The sequence below is a fragment of the Notechis scutatus genome, chromosome 8 (assembly GCF_049901735.1).
Source record: "Notechis scutatus isolate UNSWTSFEM ecotype Mainland chromosome 8, rNotScu1.2, whole genome shotgun sequence".
Classification (NCBI taxonomy): Eukaryota; Metazoa; Chordata; class Lepidosauria; order Squamata; family Elapidae; genus Notechis; species Notechis scutatus.
In genome coordinates, this window is record NC_142016.1 from 19,568,890 (window position 1) to 19,593,887 (window position 24,998).

At 40.2% G+C, this 24,998-nt stretch overlaps 1 protein-coding gene and 2 long non-coding RNA genes across 16 annotated transcripts in view; 1 reads left to right on the forward strand and 2 right to left on the reverse strand.

Annotated features, from left to right (window-relative positions):
• The window catches only part of LOC113425926 (free fatty acid receptor 3-like), a 53,050-nt gene extending 43,614 nt beyond the window's left edge, over window positions 1–9,436 (forward strand). For 2 of the 7 annotated variants that reach the window (XM_087970977.1, XM_026688234.2), the window contains 6 exons: window positions 455–558; window positions 2,301–2,357; window positions 2,898–2,927; window positions 5,260–5,316; window positions 8,643–8,669; window positions 9,252–9,436. In XM_087970977.1, coding sequence (XP_087827103.1) covers window positions 484–558; window positions 2,301–2,357; window positions 2,898–2,927; window positions 5,260–5,316; window positions 8,643–8,669; window positions 9,252–9,257 — 252 coding nt within the window. In that variant the 5' untranslated portion in view covers window positions 455–483 and the 3' untranslated portion in view covers window positions 9,258–9,436. Of the gene's footprint in view, window positions 1–454; window positions 559–2,300; window positions 2,358–2,897; window positions 2,928–4,631; window positions 4,917–5,259; window positions 5,317–8,209; window positions 8,506–8,642; window positions 8,670–9,251 lie in introns of those variants that run through there. The other 5 variants (XR_015750501.1, XR_015750500.1, XR_015750499.1 and 2 more) reach the window with 5 other exon arrangements.
• The window catches only part of LOC113425922 (uncharacterized), a 169,035-nt gene that overhangs the window by 140,478 nt on the left and 3,559 nt on the right, over window positions 1–24,998 (reverse strand). For 2 of the 7 annotated variants that reach the window (XR_015750507.1, XR_015750506.1), the window contains exon 3: window positions 22,622–22,871. The exons of 2 other annotated variants lie outside the window; for them this stretch is intronic. This is a non-coding gene — a long non-coding RNA (uncharacterized LOC113425922). Of the gene's footprint in view, window positions 1–6,803; window positions 7,285–21,482; window positions 21,543–22,621; window positions 22,872–24,998 lie in introns of those variants that run through there. 3 more of the 7 variants (XR_015750508.1, XR_015750511.1, XR_015750510.1) reach the window with 3 other exon arrangements.
• Window positions 16,939–19,883, reverse strand: LOC148129930 (uncharacterized). Of its 2 annotated transcripts, none has more exons than XR_015750504.1 (4): window positions 19,761–19,883; window positions 18,355–18,522; window positions 17,946–17,987; window positions 16,939–17,123 (listed from the first exon to the last, which is right to left on the reverse strand). It is a non-coding gene; the product is annotated as an uncharacterized LOC148129930 (long non-coding RNA). The 2 variants fall into 2 exon arrangements; XR_015750505.1 differs by having other exon boundaries at window positions 18,349–18,522.

Below are 24,998 nucleotides of genomic sequence, written 5' to 3' on the forward strand. Positions count from 1 at the left end.
TTCTGTTGGTAAGTGAGGCAGGCCTGATTTTACCACTTTTTTTTTTGGTCACAGTTGTTGAGGAAATTTAAGGCAGGGAAAAGAAGAAACCGAATGAAATTGAACTCAACTGATGCAGCCTTAATGTTATAAAACTTTACAAAATACAATTTCACTCGTAAAAGCAAGGTGCATGATAGTCTGAGGTTAAAAATTTGGGAGTAAAGAAATACAGAGTCAAGAAGGAAGGGGAGATGGATGCATGGCCAGCTATAAGGAGTAACGTATTTGTGGATCTTGGCCATGGTTGGAAAAGAAAGGGCTTGGTCATTCTGTGGATGAATCAGGTTGGGCTCACAGAAGCAAATTTGCTCATGATAACGGGAACTGATTGTTTAACAAAGTGGCCACTGCCCATGATAACTTCCAGTACAAGTAGAGGCATCAGGTGTCCTTATCCCTATTCCTATTTCAGAGGGAAAGGGAGACAGAAGCAACATCAAGATGCAAGTCAAAGTTGTGGCTTTTTTCCTGGCTATCTGCCTGCTCACCTTGGAAGGCACCTCAGCTAGACCTGGGGTAAGGACATTGGGTTGGGTGAAAGAAGGTTCCTATGGGATCTGTATGTTATCTGTATTGACACTCATTTAAATGAATCAAGTCTTTGGAGCTCTAGCTTCATTGACCGAGCATGGAATATCCCAGAACTGGGGTTCCTGGATTTACAACTGACTCCACTGAGTCTTTACTGTTTTTAAGACTGCTTTGTAGTATAAGAGTTATCAGTAAATTGTTTCTTTCCTGGGAATTTGCAGCAGGTAATGGATGGTCATAAAAGAACCACTCATACCGGTTGAGACTAAAGCCTACTTCAAGTATTTCAATAGCCAGAGAAGGCAAGCCACAAGATGGCATTCCCATTGAGCTGTCTAGTTTGTTGATGTGTTTGGGAAGGAGAGAGAAATAATCAACTGCTCTAAAAAGGAGGAGGAGAAGGATTAAAGTCCTGGAGGGATTTAAGTAGCATATATGTCATGCATTGGGTCCCTTCCTTCCTTCCTTCCTTCCTTCCTTCCTCTTCCTTCCTTCCTTCCTTCCTTCCTTCCTTCCTTCCTTCCTTCCTTCCTTCCTTCCTTCCTTTCCTTCCTTCCTTCCTTCCTTCCTTCCTTCCTTCCTTCCTTCCTTCCTTCCTTCCTTCCTTCTATCCATCCATCCATCCATCCATCCATCCATCCATCCATCCATCCATCCATCCATATTATGGTTGTGAGGTGCCCAGAGTTGTGATTTTAAGATGGAACATCATATTAGCATTTTAAATAAATAACTAGTGCCGGAAAATCTAAGTACACAAATCATTTGTGCACTGAATTTGTTAATTGGTTGGGGCCCCTTTTCCTGATGAGCTTATTCTCCTTTCTTTAAACCCTTTTCATTGGAAATGCCAAGCAATAATGAGTTTCTCTCTTTATGCAAATCAGACACTTAACTTATGGGTGATGACCAAAACTCACTCAGCGTTTTAATGAACAATAACCTAAGTCACCATTTTTGAACATGTACCTGGAGTCCACCTACCATCTGTTCTCCTTTTTCCCAACTTTGCCATTGTAACTTTCCATTGAAATATATGAAAAGGAGTATCTGAACTGCACACATGCATTTGGGGAATTGATCGTGAAAAAGGTAGGTTGATCAGAAGAACTATGTTCAGATTCAATTAGGGAGAAATATATACTAAAATATATTTGATGCAGAAATGATTCACCAGACCTTCTTCTGGGATTGGTTTCCATTTTCCAGTCTGGCTGTAAACTCAGGTTTAACAGATATAACATAGTTGGAAGAGATCTTATACTGTAGGTCGTCTAGTCCAACCCCCCGCCCAAGCAGGAGACCCTACACCAATTCTGATAAATGGCAGTCCAATCTCTTCTTGAAAGCCTCCAGTAATGAAGGTCTTACAACTTCTGTTCCATTGGTTGATGGTTCTCACTGTGAGAAAATTTCTCCTTATTTCTAGGTGGAATCTCTCCTTGATCAGTTTCCATCCATTATTCCTGGCCTGGCCTTCAGGTGCCTTGGAAAATAGCTTGATCCACCTCCTCTCTCTGTGGCAGCCTCTCAAATATTGGAACACTGCTATCATGTCTCCCCTGGTCCTTCTCTTCTGACCAATTCTGCTGGTCTCCCCTCCAGTCTTCTATCCTTTCTTCCTCTCCTGTAATTTGTTAAATTCTCTGATATTCACAAAACCCTAGTGCATTTTCTAATTCTTCAGCAAAAAGAGAATAACTAGCTCTGTTTATTTTCTTTTGCAGAGTATAGACAGCTTTGACAACAACAATGTAGGATCTAACAGTTTCAATGATAATGGAGTAAGTATAAAATTTAATAATTAAAATGTAATAAATAAGCAGCCAAAATAACTGTATGCTTGGAGCTAATTTGTCTTCTTCATTCCTCAGTAGGAGATTTAAAAACTAGTTTTAAAAGCTGTATAGAAACTCTTAAATGTACTTCCTTTCGATTCATCCAAAAGCTAAACATATTCCATTTTTCTCAAAGATAGCAGGTAAAAAGTCATTTGTCAATGACTGAAGAAATGTATTTTGCAGTACATGCTTAACTGAGTTATGAGGGGGATGATATATATAATAAAATGGCATTAATCACTTCAATCAACCACAGAAGATTTAGATTTTGTCCCAAATAGCCAGTCTCCTAGCCAATTGTTTATGTTTTGTTTTAAAAATTACAATAAACATTTTCCCATTCGGTTGTGTTTCTGTAACTTTATTCAGGGAACAAAGCTTTGTAAGATTAAGGAGACAGTGGGACAATTGCTAATTGTCAAAAGATTGAACCTTTAGGTTTCTCTTAATTTTAAATTGTGTTGTTTTCATTTTATGTTTCAGAACAGCTATAATTCTGGAGGTTCTGGAGGGGTATGTATTAACAAATATATAGTAGAACTCAAAACTCAATCTTAAAATTCCAAAATGAGTCAACATTTGGAGAGGATGACATGTATCCTCCTGAGTGAAATTTCCTTCGGAGGGAAGGCTGCAAGGGGACAATATAGAGTACAAAGTTGCAAGATGCTCACTCTAGTCCACATACTACAGGTAGTCCTCAACTTACGACCACAGTTGAGCCCATAATTTCTGTTGTTAAGTGGGACACTTGTTAAGTGTATCTTGCCCCATTTTATGAAGTTTCTTGCCCCGGTTTTTAAGTGAATCACTGCAGTTGTTACGTTAGCAATACAGTTGTTAAGTGAATCTGGCTTCCCCGTTGACTTTGCTCATCGGAAGGTCGCAAAAAGGGATCACATGACCCCAAGACACTGCAACTGTCATAAATATGAGTTAGTTGCCAAGCAACTGAATTTTGATCATGTGACTATGGGGATGCTGCAATAGTTGTACATGTGAAAAATGGTCATAACTCATTTCATTTATTTATTTATTTATTTATTTATTTATTTATTTATGTCAATTGCTTACAAGATAATAGGTATAAGTAAAAACATAGTTATGAATTCATGGATACATATAAGAAAAATAAAAAATAAAAGAAACAATAGGACAGGGACGGTAGGCACGTTGGTGCGCTTATGCAAGCCCCCTACAGACCTCTTAGGAAAGGGGTGAGGTTAATAGTAGACAGTCTAAGGTTAAAGTTTCTTGGGTTTGGGGAAGAAACCACAGTCAGGTAGAGTATTCCAGACATTGACCATTCTGTTGCTGAAGTTGTATTTCCTGCAATCAAGTTTGGTGAGATTAATCTTGAGTTTGTGTCTAGTGTTTGCTCTTGTATTGTTATGGTTGAAGCTGAAGTATTCATTGACAGGTAGGACATTGCAATTTATGATTTTATATACTATACTTAGATCGGACTGAAGGCGGTGTAGTTCTAGGTTTCCTAGGTTTAGAATTTCAAGTCTGGTGGCATAAGGTATTCTGCAACGAGTAGAGGAGTGGAGAACTCTTCTTGTGAAATATTTCTGGACTTTCTCAACTGTGTTAATATCAGATACGTAATGTGGGTTCCAGACTGATGAGCTGTATTCGAGTAGTGGTCTAGGAAATGTTTTGTATGCTCTAGTTAGTAGTGTAATATTACCAGAGAAAATGATAATGGTACATATAGTTTAATGACTCTTTTGACTTCAAGTAAAAATATGTTGTAATGGTCTTCTACAGTATTGCATCCAGTGAATAGAAATTGCCAATCAAGGGATGAGAGATCATTGTTCATAAGATCATAGTTGCCTTTTTTGAAGTTTTAATTGGGGATTCCATCATTGTGATGATTTTTGTGTGGGTGTATGTTGAGACAAAAGTCAATCATGTTGTGGTCACTGTTGGAAAAAAGTTCTTTCATTTGTATTCCCTAAATTGAAGTCAGACTATTGCAGAAGATGAGATCAAGGCAGTTGTTAAGTCTAGTATTGTTGGTTACTAGTTGTTCTAGTCCCAGATTTGTTACTGCGTTGTAGAAGGTTGCATGTGTGGGTTCAGTTGTACATTCGTTAAGGGTCCAGTTAATATGAGGTATATTGAAGTCACCAAGAAAGATAAAAGCGTGTGGGCAGGATGCTGCCCATGCTAGTAGTGTATTTAGCTTGTTTGCATGTTTGATGTCATAATCAGGGGCTCTGTAACATAGTAAGAACCGAAATATGATATTTAAGGACAGTTCACAGATGATGGTTTCAGGAATAGCAAGCTCCTGGATAACTTGGATGTTTTTTAAATGTAGGGACTTTTTATAGAAGATAGCAACACTACCTCCTCTACAGATTTCATGATCTGATCGGTAAACATGATAGTCTATTACTGAGGTAATGGAGTCAGGGAGTGATGCGTGGAGCCATGTTTCACAGACAAATATGTCGAATTTAGCCATATTTAGTAAGAGGAGAAATTCAGGTATTTTATTCACAAGGCTTCTTGCATTGAGTAGCTTGCATTTAAGGCCAGTTAAATTTCAGTGCCGTTCTAACTTTGAAAGGTCATTCAATGAACTGCTGTAAGTTGAGGAGTATCTCTACATGGCACCTCAACTGCCTACTCTTTAGAGGGAAGGATCACCATTTAAAATGAGTTCTGCTGACTGTCTATATTTTGGCAGTTCTCAAAGGTATCACGTGATGGTCCTATTCCTGTTTGCTCATCTCAGTTGAAATGTATAAGTAAATAAATAGTTATTCCTCAAAGTCAACCTACAGCTGACGATGAAACACTAACATATGTTCTTGTGCTCTATTTTTAGAATGGCGGAAGCTTTGATAACAATAAGGTTGGCGACAACAGCTTCAATGACAATGGGGTAAGTGGTGGAGAATGTGTTTTGTCTTCTTAGAGAGAGAGAGAGGAGGAGGATCCAGCCTCTCAAAGACCCTCAAACGGTCTTGTCATTTTAATGGAAAGAAGATTTATCTATAGGAAGGAAGAAGAAAGTCTTAATATCTGGAGCTACATCTTAGCAAGGAGATTCAAGAAGGCATACCTATGTGTGTTTGCTTAGGAGACAAAGACAGGAAGGAGGAGAATAGGTTAGACATAAATTGAGAACCTAGACAGGATCTGAGTTTCTATCTCAGTCTTTCTCAATTTGATAATTTTAAGATGTATAGATTTCAGTAGAATGGAATAGAATTCTTTATTGGCCAAGTGTGATTGGACACACAAGGAATTTGTCTTTGGTGCATAAGCACTCAGTGTACATAAAGAAAAAAATAAAAATACATTCATCAAGAATCATATGATGCAACACTTAGTGATAGTCATAGGTTACTAATAAGCAACCAAATCATACTAAGGAACAAATAAAACAAAATAGTAAATTGTAACGATACAAGCAACACAGTTACAGTTATAAGTTGGAAGAGATAGGTAATAGGAAGGATTCCTATTACCCAAATTCCCCACTCAGCATGGCTTGCTGAAGAATTCTGGAAGTCCACACCTCTTAAAGTAGCTAAGGTTGAGAAACATTGCTTTCTATATATCTCGCTCCTAATGGTAAGTAGTGTGAATGGTTAAGAGCCAGTGTTGTGAAGTCCCACTTTCAACACTAGATGTCAGAGATCCACAAATTATACAGTTTTGTGTAGTCCTAGAACAGATTCACGCAATCCTGGAACAGGTTCACCACAGTTCAAAGGCATCCTAGAACTGGACTCCTTTGGACTGCAGTGCTGGTGGCAACTATTATGCACCCCACGGACTGCAAAAATAACAAAGAAGTCCTAGACCCAAAATATCACTTGAAGCCAAGATCAACAAACAGAGGCTCTCGTACTTTGGTCATGTTGTGGGAGGTGACTCACTTGAAAAGTCAAGTCATGCTGGGAGTGATCAGTGGAAAAAAAAATGGAAAGGGATTGCCCTAGTACCCATTGGCTGGACACTATAAAAGATGATGACACTGGGATGACCATGACGGATCTGAAGGAGGTAGTGCAAGTCAGAGGGGCATGGAGAACACTGATCCATAGAGTGGCCGAGGTCGGACACAACTGAATGGCTGACAATGATGACAAGAACAGATTGTGAGCCATGTCTTTGGACTCTCAATCTTTCAGAAGCCCAGAATAAATATTTAGAACCTCTTCGCAAAGTGGTTTCTTTCCACATATATGGTATGCTATAGTGGCCTGTTACCATGTTGATTAACTATCTGTTTTCAGTCCTGCCCCGCCTGGTGATTTCACTTGGCCAGTTCCACACAACAGTGGTCTTTGGATGGCTAATATTTTAAAGAAAAGCTTCCTACTAACTCATCCCCTCCATATTAACCATAATTGTTTGGAATTTTATTTTATTATGTCCAAAACATTTGTTTTCATTCTGCAAATACTCACTAATCACCGTTTCCTCTTCTTTCCCACACCAGACTGGTCTCAGACAGAAAACTACTGTATGGCTTGGTTTACAGAGCATGTAAAATCTGAATTAAGAAAAAAAAAAAAACTAATAACAATGTTCTCAGATCTCATTCTTCTCAAAGAATCATATTATAGGCGGTCTGTGGAGATTCTTGATCATCCAGGTCATGGTTGTACCAAAGGTGCTTTTTTCAAGAGGCAACTGGACTTTCTGGTTTATCTTTGAAGACGTTTTGCTTCTCATCCAAGAAGCTTCTTCAGCTCTGACTGGATGGTGGGGAATTTATACTCCTTGCAGACAGCTGGTCATTCACAGTCCTTGAGGCCACCTGGAGGTTTATCTGTGTCCTCAGGGTCACCTGAGTGGTGCAAATGGGTGTGGAGCCTTCTTGGAACTGTTGAAAGGACTCTATCTGGAGATAGATAATGTCATATCCCTCTCCCTCTTTTGAGAAGGGCTCTTCAATTTTGACATAGATGGCCTCTTTGACCGCTCTTTCAAACCAGCAGTCCTCTCTGTCCAAAATGTGGACTTTGCTGTCTTTAAAAGAGTGGCCTCTGTCTTTTAAATGCAGATGGACTTAGAATCTTGTTCTATTGCTTTTTGGATGAGAAGCAGACCGTCTTCAAAGAAAACCCAGAAAGTCCAGTTGCCTCTTGAAAAAAGCACCTTTGGGACATTCCAGGCAGTCCTTCCATACCAATAAGTAATTGGGATGGCAACTCCATCGTTAAGTGACACAGTCATAAATGCAACTTCATGTAATCATTTCAAATTATGACAGCAGTTGCCATAGTTAGGGTTGCCATCATTCAATGAACCCTATGCGGTCATTAGGCGTAATGTCATGTGATCACCCTCTGTGACCACTTTCTGGCTTTCCCATTGACTTTGCTTCTCAGCTATGAAGGTCCCAAATGGTGACCCATGACCGTGGGATGTTGTGACACCATCATTATGAGCTGGTTGCCAAGCACCCAAATTGCGATCACGTGATTATGGTAATGCTGCAACAGGCAAAACTAGAGGAACAATTGTAAGTCCCCCTTTGTTCAGTGCCTTTGTAACTTTGGATGGTTGCTGATCAAGTCGTTTATTGATTTGCATGATAACCTTATTTAGACCTATAATAAGACAACGGATGGCCTTTCTCTCAGCATACTAAATCATAGTTCATTTCATTTCAGCCTGGTCTAATATGTTGTTTCCAAGGGACGCAGTGGCTCAGTGTATAAGACACTGAGCTTGTCAATCAGAAAGGTCAGCAGTTCAGTGGTTCGAATCCCTAGAGCCGCATAATGGAGTGAGCTCCCATTACTTGTCCCAGCTTCTGCCAACCTAGCAGTTCGAAGGCATGTAAAAAATGCAAGTAGAAAAATAGGGACCACTTTGGTGGGAAGGGAACAGCGCTCCGCGTGCCTTCGGTGTTTAGTCATGCTGGCCACGTGACCACGGAGACATCTTTGGGCAGCGCTGGCTCTTCGGCTTTGTAACGAAGATGAGTACTGCTCCCTAGAGCCGAAAATGACTAGCACGTATGTGCGAGGGGAAGCTTTACCTTTTTTAATATGTTGTTTAAATTCAGAATGAGATATCTTTTATTCCTCTTCCTCTTCAAGTTTTTGAGGTACTTTATAATTCAACAATCTCAAGAGGGTCTATACTGCAGCTTGGATAGAACTTTTTTTTTTAAATCAAAAAGTTGGTATAAAAACAATGTTCTGATTTTCTCCTCACTTTTCTGTATTTATTTTTGTATTGCAGAATTCCTATAATGGACCCGAAATTGTGGTAAGTTTGTATAATTCTGAACCTTTCTGTTAAAGGCTTAATTCTGTTATGTAGCTTCCTACTGGTAAGATCCCAGTTTTCAATTCTGGCCAAAGTCCCTTTCTGCTATGGGATCAATCATGAATTAGGCATCTGGATTTTGCATAAAATAATATTCATTTTGTTATGAAACCAGGGCTGGGTATCAGGGAGCAGCATTGACAAATATAACAAATATAACAACTTCCTTGTTGAAACGGATCGGGTATCTACCTGGTTTAGAATACTGCTTCTACTGGGACGTTCCTAATCAGATATGGAGCCGTTTGTCTCCAGCATCAACAATTTCAGGCTATATACATTGCACAACCACAATGTTTTACTTGTTATCTATAGGAAACTCCAGATGTTACCAAGTGCTTCCTTCTCTACAAATGAGAAATTAATTATTGTGTGTAGATCTTATTGATAATAATAAATGTACACTGAAGATGACATTTAATTTCATTGTACAAGGTACAGTGATAATAAACTGAACTAAACTAAACTTAAGAATCTCATGATATTCAAACACTTTAAAATGTTTTATTTTTTTCTTTATAGTACTAAAAACCTACCCCCACTGGTCCAGATGGTCTCTGCCCAGACTTTTCATCAAGGATATCATCGCTGACTCAAATGATTCTTTTTTAACTTGGTGTCGAACCTTTATCTGGTACCAACTGTACAGAAGCTTCTTCTTGCAAATAAAGTAACATGACTTAATCAATGTACCTTGCAGAACAACAGTTGTGCCTCCATGTGAATTTATTACCTACTTAATCTATTTTACAATCCAATGGATTAAAAGCATCCTGTGGATTAACATCAGTGGTGGGATTCAGCCAGTTTGCACCACTTCGGGAGAACCAGTTGTTAATTTTCTGAGCAGTTTGGTGAACTGGTTGTTGGAAGAAATCATTAGGGGAGAGAACCGGTTATGAAATTATTTGAATCCCACCACTGATTAAAATGATTTTATGGATTAATTTGAAAGGAGTTGGAGGGGTGGCCTAGGGGTGGATCCCACTCAATCAGGAGGCTATGAGTTTGATCCTAGATAGGGCAGATATTTCTCTCTCTGGGAGCAAAAGGAAAATATCTGCTGTGAACTCCATGCTCATGTTCAAGAAGGGCATCCAGCCAGTAAGTGCTCACCTCCCTTCAGTCGCCTCAACTCTACCCCAATGCAAGGGATTACAGAGTTTTTAAAAGAAAAAGAATGGATTAATTTGAAAGTTAAGCCAATATCTTTCTTCACAAACCAATTGGTCAAAAAGCCATCCATCAAAGATTTGGGGAACTCACTGGCCTTCATTGGATTAAAGGGAGAAGAAAATTATGTCAATTGACTCAATCAATTAACCCCAAAGGATTAAGTTTAGTTTAGACTCGGTTTAGTTTGGGATTAAACAGACACCTCCCAGTCTGGTATGTCATGCAAGCTGTTTCCCAGAATTTTGATTATCTGTTCTGACATCCGAGAACACGTCCAAGTTTGAGAACAGTTCTGTGAAACTGGGAGTCTCTGGAGACAATTTGGCTCCCTGGTTATTTTGCTTTTCAGTGTTCCCAGTTATCCTCTGGGTAAGGATTGAAAAAAAAATTGAGGGTGAAACATAAGAGCAACAGGATCCAAAAGCTTTCCACCCCCAATTATGGGTCATTTGTGAAAAAAATACCCAGTAGAGAATCATCAAAGAATGCTTAAACACAGGTAGTCCTCAGTTAATAGCCATACTTGGGACCTGGAACTCCATCGCTACTGTGGCTTTTCCAAACCAAATGCTTAGAAGCAAAAAAAAAAAAAAAAAAAAAGCTTTTCAAACCCAAAAAGGAGAGCAGATATTTGACACAAGTTTGTCTAGTTCCCTTTTTTAAACTTTCCATAAGGTTGTATAGGAGGGACGCAGTGGCTCAGTGGCTAAGACGCTGAGCTTGTCAATCAGAAAGATCGGCAGTTCGGTGGTTTGAATCCCTAGTGCCATGTAATGGAGTGAGCTCCCATTACCTGTCCCAGCTTCTGCCAACCTGTCATGTCCCTGTTGGAATCTGATTACAAGGGGGAGGTCGAACAGCTGGCAGGGAGTGAGGGTGTGGCTCCGGTGACTGTGGAGGAAACTGGGGAAGGGCACAGTCCAGCTGGACATTCAGAGGAAGGCCCAGGCCCACCCTCTCTGCATCCTAGGGCACGCAGGGAGGAATGGATAAGGGAGCAACGTGGGTTATGGGGGAGAAAAAGGCCCTGATTCCCTTCATTAGCTGCAGCTAGGAAAACAGGATAGAGAGGATGTTTGCGTACAGAACCTTGCTGGAAGCAAAGCGTGCATTATCTTTGTTTATCAAGTTCTATCTGGGTTCTGGCGTCCTCCCAACTGTGTTTCATTATCTTTTGAGTTCTTCAATTCCTTATGCTGCCCTGTGTCGTTAATTGCTGCAGCGTGGTTTGTGTTGGTTTTTATTTATAATTTATATGTACTTTGGGTTCGGACTGAATTTCTTCCCTTTAAAAACTGTTCTTGGGAGAGTTTTTTTCTCCAGCTGATGATAACTGGACATTGGGGGCTGAGTTGGAGGAATTAAAGGGACTTTACCTACTTTTGTGACTTTTGTTGCTTTTGTGCCACGCCCTGGGTCAGCACACAACCTAGCAGTCCAAAAGCATGTAAAAAATGCGCTTAGAAAAACAGGGATCCCTTTGGTGGGAAGGTAACAGCATTCTGTGCATGTTTAGTCATGCTGGCCACACGACCATGGAAACGTCTTTGGACAGCGCTGGCTCTTCGACTTTGTAATGGATATGAGCACCACCCCCTAGAGCTGGAAACATCTAGCATGTATGTGTGAGGGGAACTCTTACCTTTAATGTTGTATAGGTACTCCTCACAATTGAGCCCAAAATGTCTATTGGAGTTTTTATCCATTTTACAATCTTTCTTGCCACACTTGTTCAATGAATTATTGCAGTTGTAAAGTTAGTAACATGGCTGTTAAATAAATACGGTTTTCCCTGTTGACTTTGCTTGTCAGAAAGTGTCAAAAGAGGATCACGTGACCCCGGGGACACTGCCTTCGCCGTAACTATGAAACACTTGCCAAGTGCTCAAATTTTGAACACTGACCATGGGGATGTTGCAATGGTCCTAAGTGTGAAAAAACGGTCATAAGTCACTTTTTTTTTCTTTTTCTTTTTAATAAAGTTTTATTTGGGTTTTCACACACAAAATACAAGTTAAACATCTTTTTTGAAAATAGCATGGTCCCGGGTTGAACTTCTTTATACAGACACAAAACTCAATTTCATGCTCCTTTTTGTATTCTATTCCATATCTTATACTATTTTACATTTTCTATATAGTTTTTCCCCTCTTTTAATTTTCTCAATTTTATTTTGATTATCTCATCTCAATTCAAATCATTATATTTATACTTTTGTCTGTTCTGTTTCAATTTCATATTATCCTTTCTCATTAAACAAATTTTCTCCTGTAGTTACTAATTAGAGTATGACACCTTTATATCTTTTAATTACATCCATTCAACTCTTATTTAAACTTCAATATATACCTTAAGTTTATGACCTTCAATATACATAACTTCCAATCAAATTCTGCTTGGCACATTCTTATAATACACACTATATTCTTTTTTTAAAAAAAGAAAGATTGTAAATATATTTAATTATAAACCCTCATTCTGTTCCAGTTCAGTTCTATCATTAATAATCATTAAAACCATAACATCTTTAACACTTCTTTTCAATTAAATATCATACTTCCTTAAAAACACATATAATCTCCATAATTAATTTTTCCCTTATTTCTCTTCACATATGTTTTATAAATAATTAAATATACCTTTTGTTACATTTATTTATTGACAAGCATTCCACTGAATTATGATAGCTATTTTATCAGACATTTTAATCATACATTGTTTCATATTTTCTAAAATTATTTCTGCTTCTAATATAACCATACTATCTTATGTACCTTTGCAGAATCCCTTTTTCCATTAAGTTTTCACCCATTATCTCTAAATAGACCCTGTTTCTCTATATTTTGCTTCTGTCCTTTATAACCTCTTTTCCTTTCTTTCTTCCCTCTCATCTTCTCCCTCCCCTTTTTATCCCCTTGTCTCTCTAGTTCTAATTCTCTCTTCCGCATTTCCCTCTTCTGTTGCTTTCTGATTTTATACTTATTTTTCACTCAATTTTTTTTGCAGTTGTTTTTCCCAATTTTAAACTTTCCATTCTTTTTCTCCCCTTTCCTCCCCCCCCCCATCTAAGATTACTTGTTCATTAAAGATGGCTTCTTCTTTGTCGCAATCTTCTTGTTCTTCAGGCATTTCTTGTTGTTTCTCATAATTCCAAATCTCCATTTCTAAAAACTGAAATACGAAGCCAAAAGAACCTCTCCCTTCTTGTGCATCTTTATACTTTTTAAGTTCCATTTTCAATTCTTCTAAAAGTGGAGCCATTTTAAAAAGTTTTAAACAACCACCCGATTGATTTTAGTCGTTCAAAACAATAACCAAGAATCCAGAAATCATCAAGTAATCCAGATAGTCCCGAGTTATATCTTCTTATTTCTTTTTCGACTTTCTCTTCCTGAGGTTTTTGTTGCGATATTTCAGTTAGAATGTATCTTTTGGAAGTCTTGTTGAGATTTTGCTGTAAGTTCTTTTTTAATTCCAGGCAGTCTCCTCCCTTCCAGATCCTGCCCTTTTTATTCTTCCTCTCCTTTCCTGTTTTCAAAAGCTTTTAATTATCCAGAAATCTTTATTATCCCTTTGACTTTTTATTTTCAGCATTAAATGCCTATTGATGTCAAAGTGGATTTTTTCCCAATTTCTTGCTTAAGTCTCTTAGCTGTCAGTATAGGAAAAGGAAAAAACCAAATCTTTTCCCTTTTCTCTCTCCTTCGCAGCTTAAAAATCTTCTTAGGGAACAATGTTATTGTTTTTTAACAGTTTCAATTCCAGGGTACCTTATTTGTTGCTTTTGCTGTTTGACCTGGTCAACCAAAACTTTCTCTTCTTATCTTCCTCCTGCACATTCTTTTCTGGTCGAGTTCTTCTTTGTGGTGGCCATTTCTGACCACTGCTGCAACCGCCTTTGGGAAAGGGAGTAATGGCCAGCTGGGGAGGAGAGATCCTCAACCCTGCTGGCAGTCTCCCCCCTCTTCACCACCTCTACAGGGTGGCCTAGCCCCGAAACCAGCCAGCTCGGGGCGCTCCAGCGGCGAGCACGGATTGAAGCCTCACAGAGACGAGGTTTCGGTCTGTTGCTGAAGAAGCTCAAACCGGAAGTCCCTAAGTCACTTTTTTTTTTCAATGCCATCATAACTTCACTACATGAATGGCTGTAAATCAAGGACTACCTGTGTCCTCCTGGAAGTGGCAACAGCATGGCCGTTGCACTCCGGTGAGAAACAGTGAGAGTTTAATCTGACTGCCGGGGAAGGTGGCACTGTACTCTTCCTATGGCCCAAGGCTGATGCTAGGCTTACAAGGCAGAGGAGGCTGATGGTCATGTAGATATTTGTTGTGATTGAGACTCTCTCATTTATAGGCCTTGAAATCAGGGGTGGGATTCTACTGGTTGAGTCCAGCTCTATAGAACCGGTAGCTCCGAAGAGCAGCTGACACCAAACCGGTTTGCTGCAACAATATCCTGGTCTTCTGGCCAAGGGCGAACTTCCGGTTTGTCGGCTTCGGTAGCCGCAGGGATTTGCGATACTGCGCGATCCCTGCGGCGCTAGCCGTTTTGGTGCCTCCGATCCGGACAGGTTTGGAGGCTAAGGCTGCCCTGCAGGGGCAGCCGAAGATAGGGGGATCTGGAGAGGGGTTTGGGGGTGTTGCAGACCCCCTCCCCGGCCGGCAAAACCCCCTTCTCTCAAGACGGTGGAGCGGCGGTCTGTAATGGCCGCCACAAAGAAGCCGGCAGCTGGGTAAGATTGTGCAGGAGGAAGAAGAGAAAGTTTTTGAAGAGAAAGTTTTTCTTGGCTGACCCAGGACTTTAAGATACATTTAACATCCTGAAAACTATGGCTTTTTGAATGATACTTTATTTTCAGAAGAGAATTACAAGCGGCAAATTTGAGGTGCTGAAAAGGAAAGTTTTACTCTCCTTCCCTATGGAATCAACAAATGGATATTGAGAAACCTGTCTTTTTATAGAAGGTAAAAAATTTGGCTTTTTGTGATAAGTGGGAAGGGAGAGGACAAAAAAATATATATCAAGATCTTGTTGGAGGAGATGCCTTAAGGATTTGAAGACTGAAATTTATTGCAATAAGACTTTAAAATACAGATTGGGCTTTTCTTTTTTTTTAATTAATATTACCCCAGGAAGAGAAAGTGAGAACTTTGTTTTGGCTTGGACTGATTGATGACTTTGGGACTTTGGGACTGTTCTAACTTTTGAAATATCTTGGTTGTTTTAAGAAGAAAAGGAAAAAAAAAAGAAAAGATTGTTGATGAACTGAGAAAAGAATATGGAAAAATAAAAAAAGAAGGCAAGGACGCTGTGAAAGAAGCCTTTCTCTTTTTAGAAATGGCGCTTGCTATTTATCAACAAACACAACAACAGATGGAGGTAGCAGAAGAAGAAGAAGAAGATGCCATCTTTAATGAATCCCAAAACTTAATTAAGAAAGAAAGGAGAAAGAGAGGAAGGAAAATGAAGGACTTAAGACTCAAAAAAAAAAACACCCAAGAAAGAGAAAAATAAGATGCAAAATCAATACAATGTTAGAAAGCAAAAGAAAAAAGGAATACAACAGAGAAAGGAAGCTAACAAGGCAGAGGTTAGGAGGGGAGGGGAGGTAAGAAGGCCAGGTGGGATAAGAAAGGAAGGGAAAAGGGGGAAAAAGCCACAAAGGTTTGATAAAAGATGGGGAAAAAAGGAATTTTTTTTAGGGACAAAGGGTAATGTATAATTTTTTTAAAAGGGACTCTGCAAGGTACATAAGATGGTACTGTAGCATTTGTATTAGAAATAGAAAACTAGAATGTTATAAGAATTAATAAGAGATTAAAATATTGAAGTGTTTAGTAATGATAGATTTTAAAATTTAATAAAATATTAAAGGGAATGCTTAGAATATTGAGTTTAATTAAAGAGTTTAATTGACTATGGTGTTGATGTTATTATAAATTTATTATTGTAACATTTGTTTTTGAAAAAGATAATTGGAATGTTACAAGATTCAATATTTAGATTTATTATTTAATTATGTATTTAATCATTTTGGATTTATTATTTTTCTTTTTAAAAGTTAGTAGATAGAATGTACTAAGCAGAATAAGATTGGGTATTAGATGTTATTTTAAATGTTAATTTAGGGGGATGATAGAAAGGCATCATACTCTGATTAGTGATTTCAGGAGAAATCCTCTTTTTTTTTTTTACTATAGGGAATGAGACAAATGGATAATTTGGAAAGAATGGACAAAAGATACAAATATAATGACTTAAATTAAAGGGAATTAAATAAAATAGAATTAAGAAGAGTGAAATGTGGGGAGAAGCTATATAGAAGATATAGAATGGTAAATAAAATAGGTAATGGCATATAAGATGAGCATGAACTTAATTGAAGTCCATAAAGAGAGAGGTATCTGGGGCCAAGTTACTTTCTTAAAAGACGTTTTATATTTTTGTGTTTTGTGTGTTTATGTATGTGGGAGAATTAATAAAACCTTGGAGGAATGTAGGATGAGAATAACGGTAACCAAGTCAGAGAGAAATAGATGATAATTACAAATTGGATAAATATAGAGAAAAATAATAATAATAATGAAATTGAATAAGAGTAAAGAGAATTAAGGAGAAATTTGATAAGAGATATTTGTATGTTCATATGGAAATGGTGTAAAACAGAATTATGTGGTATAAAATAATGTTTTATTCAACTTGTAAAATTTATAATGGAAAGAGGTTTATGTATTTAATGGTTAATGATGGTTTGTTTGTCTTTAAAATTAATAAAATTTGTTTAAAAAATATATATATCCTGGTCTTCTGTTTGGCCCACCCGGGCTCTAGGCTGTGCTTTTTCCCCCCCTGCTTTTTCCTCCTCAGCTGCTTTGTCCGGCACAGCTGAGTGCCGCTCATTAGCAGGAGAAGGTGAATGCTTCTCGGAGCTGGTAATTTGTTAAACAGTGCGCATGCACGCGCAGCTCACCGAACCGGTTGTTATGCCGGTAGGATCCCACCCCTGCTTGAAATCATAAAAGGACAAGAACGGATGATACACTTACTTTATTGTCATTGAAAGGTCCCTAAACCCAGTAGACAGAAATAAAGTCACTACTCCCACCACCACCAGCCCTGCTTTTGGGTACAATTCATCCAGTGAATGATCGCTTCTAATTAGGAGGAAAGGAGGAGCTTGATCAACAGCTTGGCCTTCCTTGCGACATTGGCAGCACCTGGACGAACAGAAAGGATCAGATGACCGAGAGCACAACCAACACAGTGGAGCCAGTGGTGGGCTCCTGCCGGTTCAGAACGGGTCAGGCGAACCAGTAGTTCCGACGATTTCCTGCTTTCTAGCTCATCTCAATCGTGTAGCACAACGGATTCCCCTCCCCTTGCTGTTCTACTTACATTGCTGACTTGGAAGGTGAGCAGCTGAGCTTCTAAATGCTCCATTTTCAGTGCTGTGTGCAAGTGCCTTAGGCACACTCATGTGCAAAACAAGCCGGTTGTTACACTGGTTGCAGCCCACCACTGAGTGGAGCAAATTCGGTCCATGTCTAGCTCGTGATTCCAAAGAGCTGAAGGCCCTTTTCCATGAGCTCACAATTCCCCAGCTAAAAAGGTTCTTCTTGCATTTTGAAACATTTTCGTGGCAAGAAGGCATGGGCAACTCAGCCCATGGGTATCCCCTGCTTCTGCAAAACCCCAGAATACCCACCCCAGATACCAAAGGAATGTGGTGGCTGGCTTGCCATTAAAATGTGAGTTCATTAAGTTTCAGTGCTAGGCGAGTGTTAACGTTCAGTGGGACTTTAGCAAGAAAGAACAATGGAGAAGGGTAGCCTATAGGTTTCTTCACATTTCTATCTAATTTTTGCCTGGTTTAGGGGGCAGTGTCGTATGCCAGTGATTAACCAAGATGGCTCATGCCTTGAAAATTGTTGCTACCCTGGAAATTGGAGATTGCAATTCAATCTTAACCTTCAGTAAGAAAAGACAGAAGTTCCTTGGACATGAATGTTTGGGAACTGATATTGTATTAGAAAACTTACCAGTAGTGCTTACTCTTGGCCATCCTGTTGCATTGGTTCATCCTAGAAAAATAGAGGCGTTAGTCCATCCTGATATTTATCTATGATCAGACAAACCTGACTTTCAATAACTGCATAGTAGCAGTTCAGTCATCCTTGCTAGACAAGCTGAGAATTATAATGCCCGCAAGGGAGGGGAATACAATAAATTGCATCTGCAGCTTGCTGCCCAACTGGGTTTGCTCAAATATACCTAACCAGGTTAATTAAAGACCAAGTTGCTGCATTTACAGCATAAGCTACATTTGGGAGTTTGTTTTAAACATTGGTTCTGGGTTGTTTGTGGCACAGCAGAGGATCAAAGCTAGAAGATATGGGAATGATAGATAGATGGGTCTTTTTTGGATTTAACCCCTTTTCTTACCTGGACATCTTTTCCTTTTCCTTGTCCTTTTCCTTTTCCTTTCCCTTTCCCTCTTCCGTTTCCTTTTCCTTTTCCTTTTCCTTTTCCTTTTCCTTTCCCCTTTCCTTTTCCTTTTCCTTTTCCTCTTCCTGCTTCCTGCTCATTTTCACCTTCACCTTGATTCATTTGTTCAGGCTAAAAAACAAACAGGCAAGAGTATCCATTTGCAAGGAGAGTTGGACTTGTCTGAAATGAAAAGGTAATCATCTTTTTCCTCAGGCAAAAAGCCAAATCTAGCCTTGCAAGCATACATCGAGGATTGCATTCGAAAGAGAAATGAGTAGTTGGGGCCAAGGCAACAAAGCAGAACCACTTTTTACATTTGTAGGTCATTAAAAATAAATAGAATCAATATCATTGCTCTCTAATCAGGGGGTTTGATGACTTTCCCCTCAATAGTAAAACTTACCAAATAAAGCAAGTCAATTTGGAAAGCTCTGGGAACTATCTCCAAGATTCTTCAGGGGTGGCATTGGGATCCAATTATGCCCTTCTGTTTTATAGTCTTGTGAACCTTCTCCAACTTAATGTCTATGGAGATTCTCAATCATCAAGGTCACGGTTGTGCCAAAGGTGCTTTTTCAAAAGGCATCTAAACTTTATTGCATCTTTTCCCCTCTCAAAAACATTTCACCTCTCATCCAAGAACTGAAGAACCAGGAAAGTCCTGTTTCCTTTTGAAAAAGCACTTCTGGGACTTATCCAACATATCATTTTTCAGTTGTGATAAACTACAAGTCCCATCAACTTTCACAGTGAACTCAGCTCATCAACACACTGGTAGATAAGAAGACTGGGAGGGGCTAGTTTTCACTATCTAATAATGACTCTATAAATAAGCCTCACCAGGTGGAGTTTTGGAGACTTGTATTCCTAGTACAGTTGGAAGGCATCAAGTAGGAGAAGGATGGCCGAATGGGTAAGAACCTCAGAGTTGTGCCATCTTTCTCCTCTGTTCTGGCTGAGAAGTTTGTCTCATTTTACCCAATGACAGGGCTAAACCAGAGGTGGTATTTAGCAAGTTCTGACCAGTTCTGGAGAACCGGTAGTGAAAATTTTGAGTAGTTTGGAGAGCCGGCAAATATCACCTCTGACTGGCCCTGCCCCCATCTATTCTCTGCCTCCCATTGAGTCCCAGCTGATCGGCTGGGTCTTCTTTGGTTGCCCAGCACAGGAGAACGGAGCTGGAAAGCAGGTTAGTGGGGTGGGGAGGGAATGGGGATTTTTACAGTATCCTTCCCCTGCCACACCCAACAAACCATGACACACCCAACAAGCCATGCCCACAGAACTGGTAGTAAAAATATTTGAATCCCACCACTGGGCTAAACATGTTTATCATTTGCCAATGTAACATCCTTCAGCATACTTACAGCATCTCTTTTCACCAAAAGTACATGTTTCTAAATAAAAATAACAATAAAAGAACAGTTAATAAATTCTGGTTTTTTTCTAGTAATCCTAGAAACAGAAGTTTCTGGGAGTTCATCAGGTTTTTTTTAAGGCCTTGTGGGAAAATTGCCTTCTTTTCCCCTACTGTTTTGGTACAAAGGAAATTGGTTTCTTTGTCCAAGTTCCTTCAAAGGAAAAGAGATTTCTGGAGAAATTCTCATGAATTGAGTAAGGTCTTGAATTTCCTGTAGATCAAGGCAACCTTAAGACTTGTGGACTTTAACTCCCAGAATTCCTCAGCCAGCTGTGCTGAGCAATTCTGGAAGTTGAAGTCCACAAGTCCTAAAGTTGCCAAGTTTGGAGAGTCCTGCTTTAGATGAATGGTGTTCTGACCCGGGCTTTGTCAAACGTAATAAAACACAAACTGAATTTAAAAGTAAAACCTATTTTAATGTGACGTTGGGAATTACTTGCATTTCCAACCAAAACTCATCACACGCAGTTCCTCCAGATAAAAGCACGCTTTTCAGTGCTGTAGAATGCTGCCAAAAAACCCGGAAGTCCAATTAAGGCTAACGTAAGCCAACCCAAAAACCCAGAGAAAAGCTGACCAGAGTACAGAGCTTCATGAAGAAATGAAGAAATGACTGAACTGCTTTGCTTCCTGCAAAGCTTCTTGTCATTGAGGACTGATTTTTATCCCTTATGGGAGGCACAATCACCTCCCAGCCTTACTCCTGAATCGCCCCTTTTGTTTCAGCTGCTTTCGCCTTCTAGCACCTCTACACACACACAGGCACTGGGAACAGGCTCTCCTGGGTCCTCTGTGTTCCATATTAGCAGGCTTGAAACCCTGCATTCCTATTGGTCCACAAAGACTGCTACGTGATTGGACAGTCAGGACGGCTGTGATTGGTTTGCTAGGAGTCTACCGTGATTGGATGAAACCAATCACGGGAAACTCAAAGCGATGTCATTGGCCGCCTAGCCGCGGCTAGCTCTATAAGAAGAGCCGCCGCGAGTGCTGTTTTTTACTCAGAACTAGCCTGTTAAATAAAGAGCTGTTGTTCACTTAATCTGAGTCTCTCGTCTCTATGAGTCCGACCTGCCGAACTTAACACTCTGCCTCACTGCTGCCAGACTCCGAAGGCTCTGAAGACAGCACCCCACTCTCAGATGGCCCTGGCCCCATCCCTGCATTGGATGCAGGACCCTTGTCCAAGTCCTCGCCAGACTCCCTGACTGGTCCCCTTTCTTCCTCACTGTCTGATACCTCTGTCATCTGCACCGGCTGCCGGCGAACCACAATAAATGGTGATGAAGTGATGGTTGTTAACCTCCTGCCTTTTATTATACAACCATCCTTGTGGGGGGCCTCCCTGACTTCTCATTATATTGCAGACTTTTTCAGTTGTTTTTCTAGACTAGGAAGGAAGGAGCAGCAGGAAGGCATTGATAAAGTGTTGCAGAAGGCAATAAAAACTTTGACCAGTCATCCTGAGCTTCCCACCATGCTTTGTTCCATCCTAAGTATTGAGGGGAGTGGATGGGTTGCCTTGCAGAATAGACCAAAGGATAAATACTAGTCTTGTAGCGTCTGTCTGCAAGTTGTAGGCCCAGAAACCACCTTAGAGTAAAACGCCTTGGTTTGTGCTCAATTATACAACTTAAAGAGATATTAGTGTAACATTTTTGACACTTACCAGAAGGTTATTTGATCCTGGCACAGGTTTTAAACGAGAAGCAGCAACCTCCTGGAGTTCCTGTTAAAAAGGGGAAGTGGGAATCAAGTACAAGTGAGAAACTACTACAAGTCCCAGCAGCCTCCATAGTGAACTCAGCCCATCCAATATATTTGGAGGAGAATGATTTATCTTATTGGTATCATTATTATGATTCTTATTACTCTGTTGCTTTGCGTGTACATTGAGAGCTTCTGGACTGGAAACAAATTCCATGTGTGTCTAATCACACTTGGCCAAATAAAATATTATTCTATTCTGTTCTGTTCTGTTCTGTTCTGTTCTGTTCTGTTCTAAATTCTATTCTATTCTATTCTATTCTATTCTATTCTATTCTATTCTATTCTATTCTATTCTATTCTATTCTATTCTATTCTATTCTATTCTGCATTCTATTCTCTTTTCTCTCTTTTCTCTTCTCTTCTCTTTTCTACTTTATATTTTCTATTCTATTATATTCTGCATTCTATTCTGCATTCTATTCTCTTTTCTCTTTTTTCCTGTTTTTTCCTCTTCTCTTCTCTTTTCTACTTTTTATTTTCTATTCTATTGCATTCTGCATTCTATTCTATTCTAAATTCTATTCTCTTTTCTCTTTTTTATTTTATTTTCTATTCTGCATTTTGTTCTATTTACTATTTTATTTTATATTCCATTCTATTCCGCATTGTATTCTATTGTATTCTATTGTATTCTATTCTATTCTATTCTATTCTATTCTATTCTATTCTATTCTATTCTATTCTATTCTATTCTATTCTATTCTATTCTATTCTATTGTCTAATGCAGGGATCCCCAACCTTTTCGACGCCGCGGCCCGGTTCCGGCGTCAGCTGGGCGCCGCCATTTTTTTTTGAAAATCACTTCCGGTGACGTCATCGGAAGTGATTTTTCGTCAAAAATGGCGGCGCTAGCTTCTGGTGAGCTTTTTCGGGTAGAAATGGCTTTCTACCCGGAAAAGCTCACCCAGCGCTGGCGCCGCCATCTTTTTGACGAAAAATTGCTTTTTTACCAAAAAGATGGCGGCGCCCAGCAACCAGCGGCCCAGTAAGGCTTGTTCCGCGGCCCGGTACCGGTCCGCGGCCCGGCGGTTGGGGACCCCTGGTCTAATGGCTTCAAATAATCCACGCCAGGTTGAATTTTGGAGACTTGTATTCCCAACAGAGAATGAAGCAGGAAAAGGATGGCTTAGTGGATAAGAACCTCAAAGGCTTGTCATCATTCTCCTCCCTCATGACTGAGATGCTTGCGTCCCTTTATGATAGAGCTACCCTTGTATGTCAATTGCCAATGTAGCATCTTTCCAACATACTCACAGCTTTTTTTTCCTCCAGGTGTTCCTGTTTTCCCTAAAGAACGAATAATACAAACAAGAGTTAATGCATTCTGTTTTCCCCTACTAATCATAGAAACACCGAACAGTTTTGTTGTTGGTTGCTGGGAGTTAAATAGGCTGTCAACTCACGAAGCTTTCCTGACCTGCTCCCGGGTTGCCATAAGGTGCGGCGGATGGGAAATTGTGCCTCGCAGCTGCACCAAGGAATTCACACCCCAGTCAAAACAAAACACTCCCTAGCTGCCTGAAATCTCCACAGAGACCAGCAAAGGTCGAAGGGAGTGACTTCTACAACCCGCGAAATTGCTTCGTTGGGGAATGTGACTGGTGACACACCTTGTGGGGGAGGGGGCAACAGGGTCGGAGGCAAGGCGTGAATTGGGTGAAATCAGAGCTGGCTTTGCTGAATTGGTGCCGACATGGCGCTCCTAATAAATGCATGGATTTTTCTTGCTAAATGGGTTGAGGCTCCTGGTTTTATTAGGGCATTGGTCGGAACCCTGACGTAGGCTTTGCAAATGCCCTGCAGAAAACGCTTCCCTCTATCACTTTGGAAGAAAGATGTTTTCTTTTTCCAAATCCTTTCAAAGGGAAAGAGATTGCTGGAGAAATTCTCCTCATTGGAGTGAAATCTTGAATTTACTTTAGAGCAGGGGTGTCAAACTCAAGGCCCAAGGGCCGGATCTGGCCCAAGGGGTGCTTAGTTCTGGCCTGCAGGGCTGCCCTGGAAACAGTAAAGGATTGGCTGTGGTGCCTCTGCCAGTGAAAACACAGTTTGGGAGGGCCACGGAGAGCTCTGTTTTTGCTAGCAGAGGGTTGCAGGAGGTCATTGCAGTTGAAAATGGAACTCATGAGGGCCATGGGTGGCCCTCCAAACCTCCGTTTTCACTGGCAGAGGGTTGTAGGAGGATGTCACAGCAGAAAACGGTGCTCGGGAGCCTGTTTTCAAGGGCAGAGTATTCGGGCCACCACAGGCACCCCTGACACAACTGATGTCGAGCTGGCCATGCCCCCCTGGCCATGCCCCCCATCCCCCACCAAGGTCAAACACAACCCTGATGCCGGCCTGAACGAAATTCAGTAGCTTCTGACCAGTTCTGGAGAACCGGTAGAGGAAATGTTGAGTAGTTCAGAGAACTGGCAAATACCACCTCTGACTGACCCCGCCCCCATCTCTTCTCCGCCTTCCGAGTCCCAGCTGATTGGCTGGGTCTTCTTTGGTTGCCCTGCACAGGAGAACGGAGCTGGAAAGCAGGCTAGTGGGGTGGGGAGGGAATGGGGATTTTGCAGTATCCTTCCTCTGGAATGGGGTGGGGATGAAGATTTTACAGTATCCTTCCCCTGCCATGCCCATCAAACCATGCCCACCAAGCCATGCCCACCAAGCCATGTCCACCAACCTACGCCCACCAAGCCATGCCCACAGAACTGGTATTAAAAAAAAATTGAATTCCACCACTGGAGGGAGTCTATAGTGGATACGGGCAAGACAACCTTTTTATCATTTAGCAAATTCCTAGAAGAGCTCATTGAAGAAAGTGAAGTAATAGTGATTATGAGGATTTATCTATCTATCTATCTATCTATCTATCATCTATCTATCATCTATCAATCATCTATCTATCATCTTTCATCTATCAATCATCTATCTGTCATCTATCATCTCTCTGCTATCTATGTATGTATTATCTATCTATCTATCTATCTATCTATCTATCTATCTATCTATCTATCTATCTATCTATCTATCTATCTATCTATCTACCGTGTTTCTCATATAATAGGCGGTCTTATTTTTTTGAGCAAAAATGGCTAGCCTTTTCAGGTGACTTAATTCCCTTGCATCTTGCGGCGGGCCGGCTGGATGTTGATGCTGGTGGCCCCATCGGGTCAACGCAGGCAGCACCATATCCGGTGTGCAACAAAGTATCTGCAAGCCCCCATTGCATGTTTTAATATAGGCCTTAATTTGGGGGAGGGCTTATTTCATTTCATGCCTATAAAACATGCTGGATTTCCTTTGGGAGGCCGTATTGTTGGAGAAACAGGGTATCTATATCTATCTATCATTTATCATTCTCTCTCTTTATCTCTCTCTCATCTACATCTAAAGTAAATTCAATGCATACACACACACTCT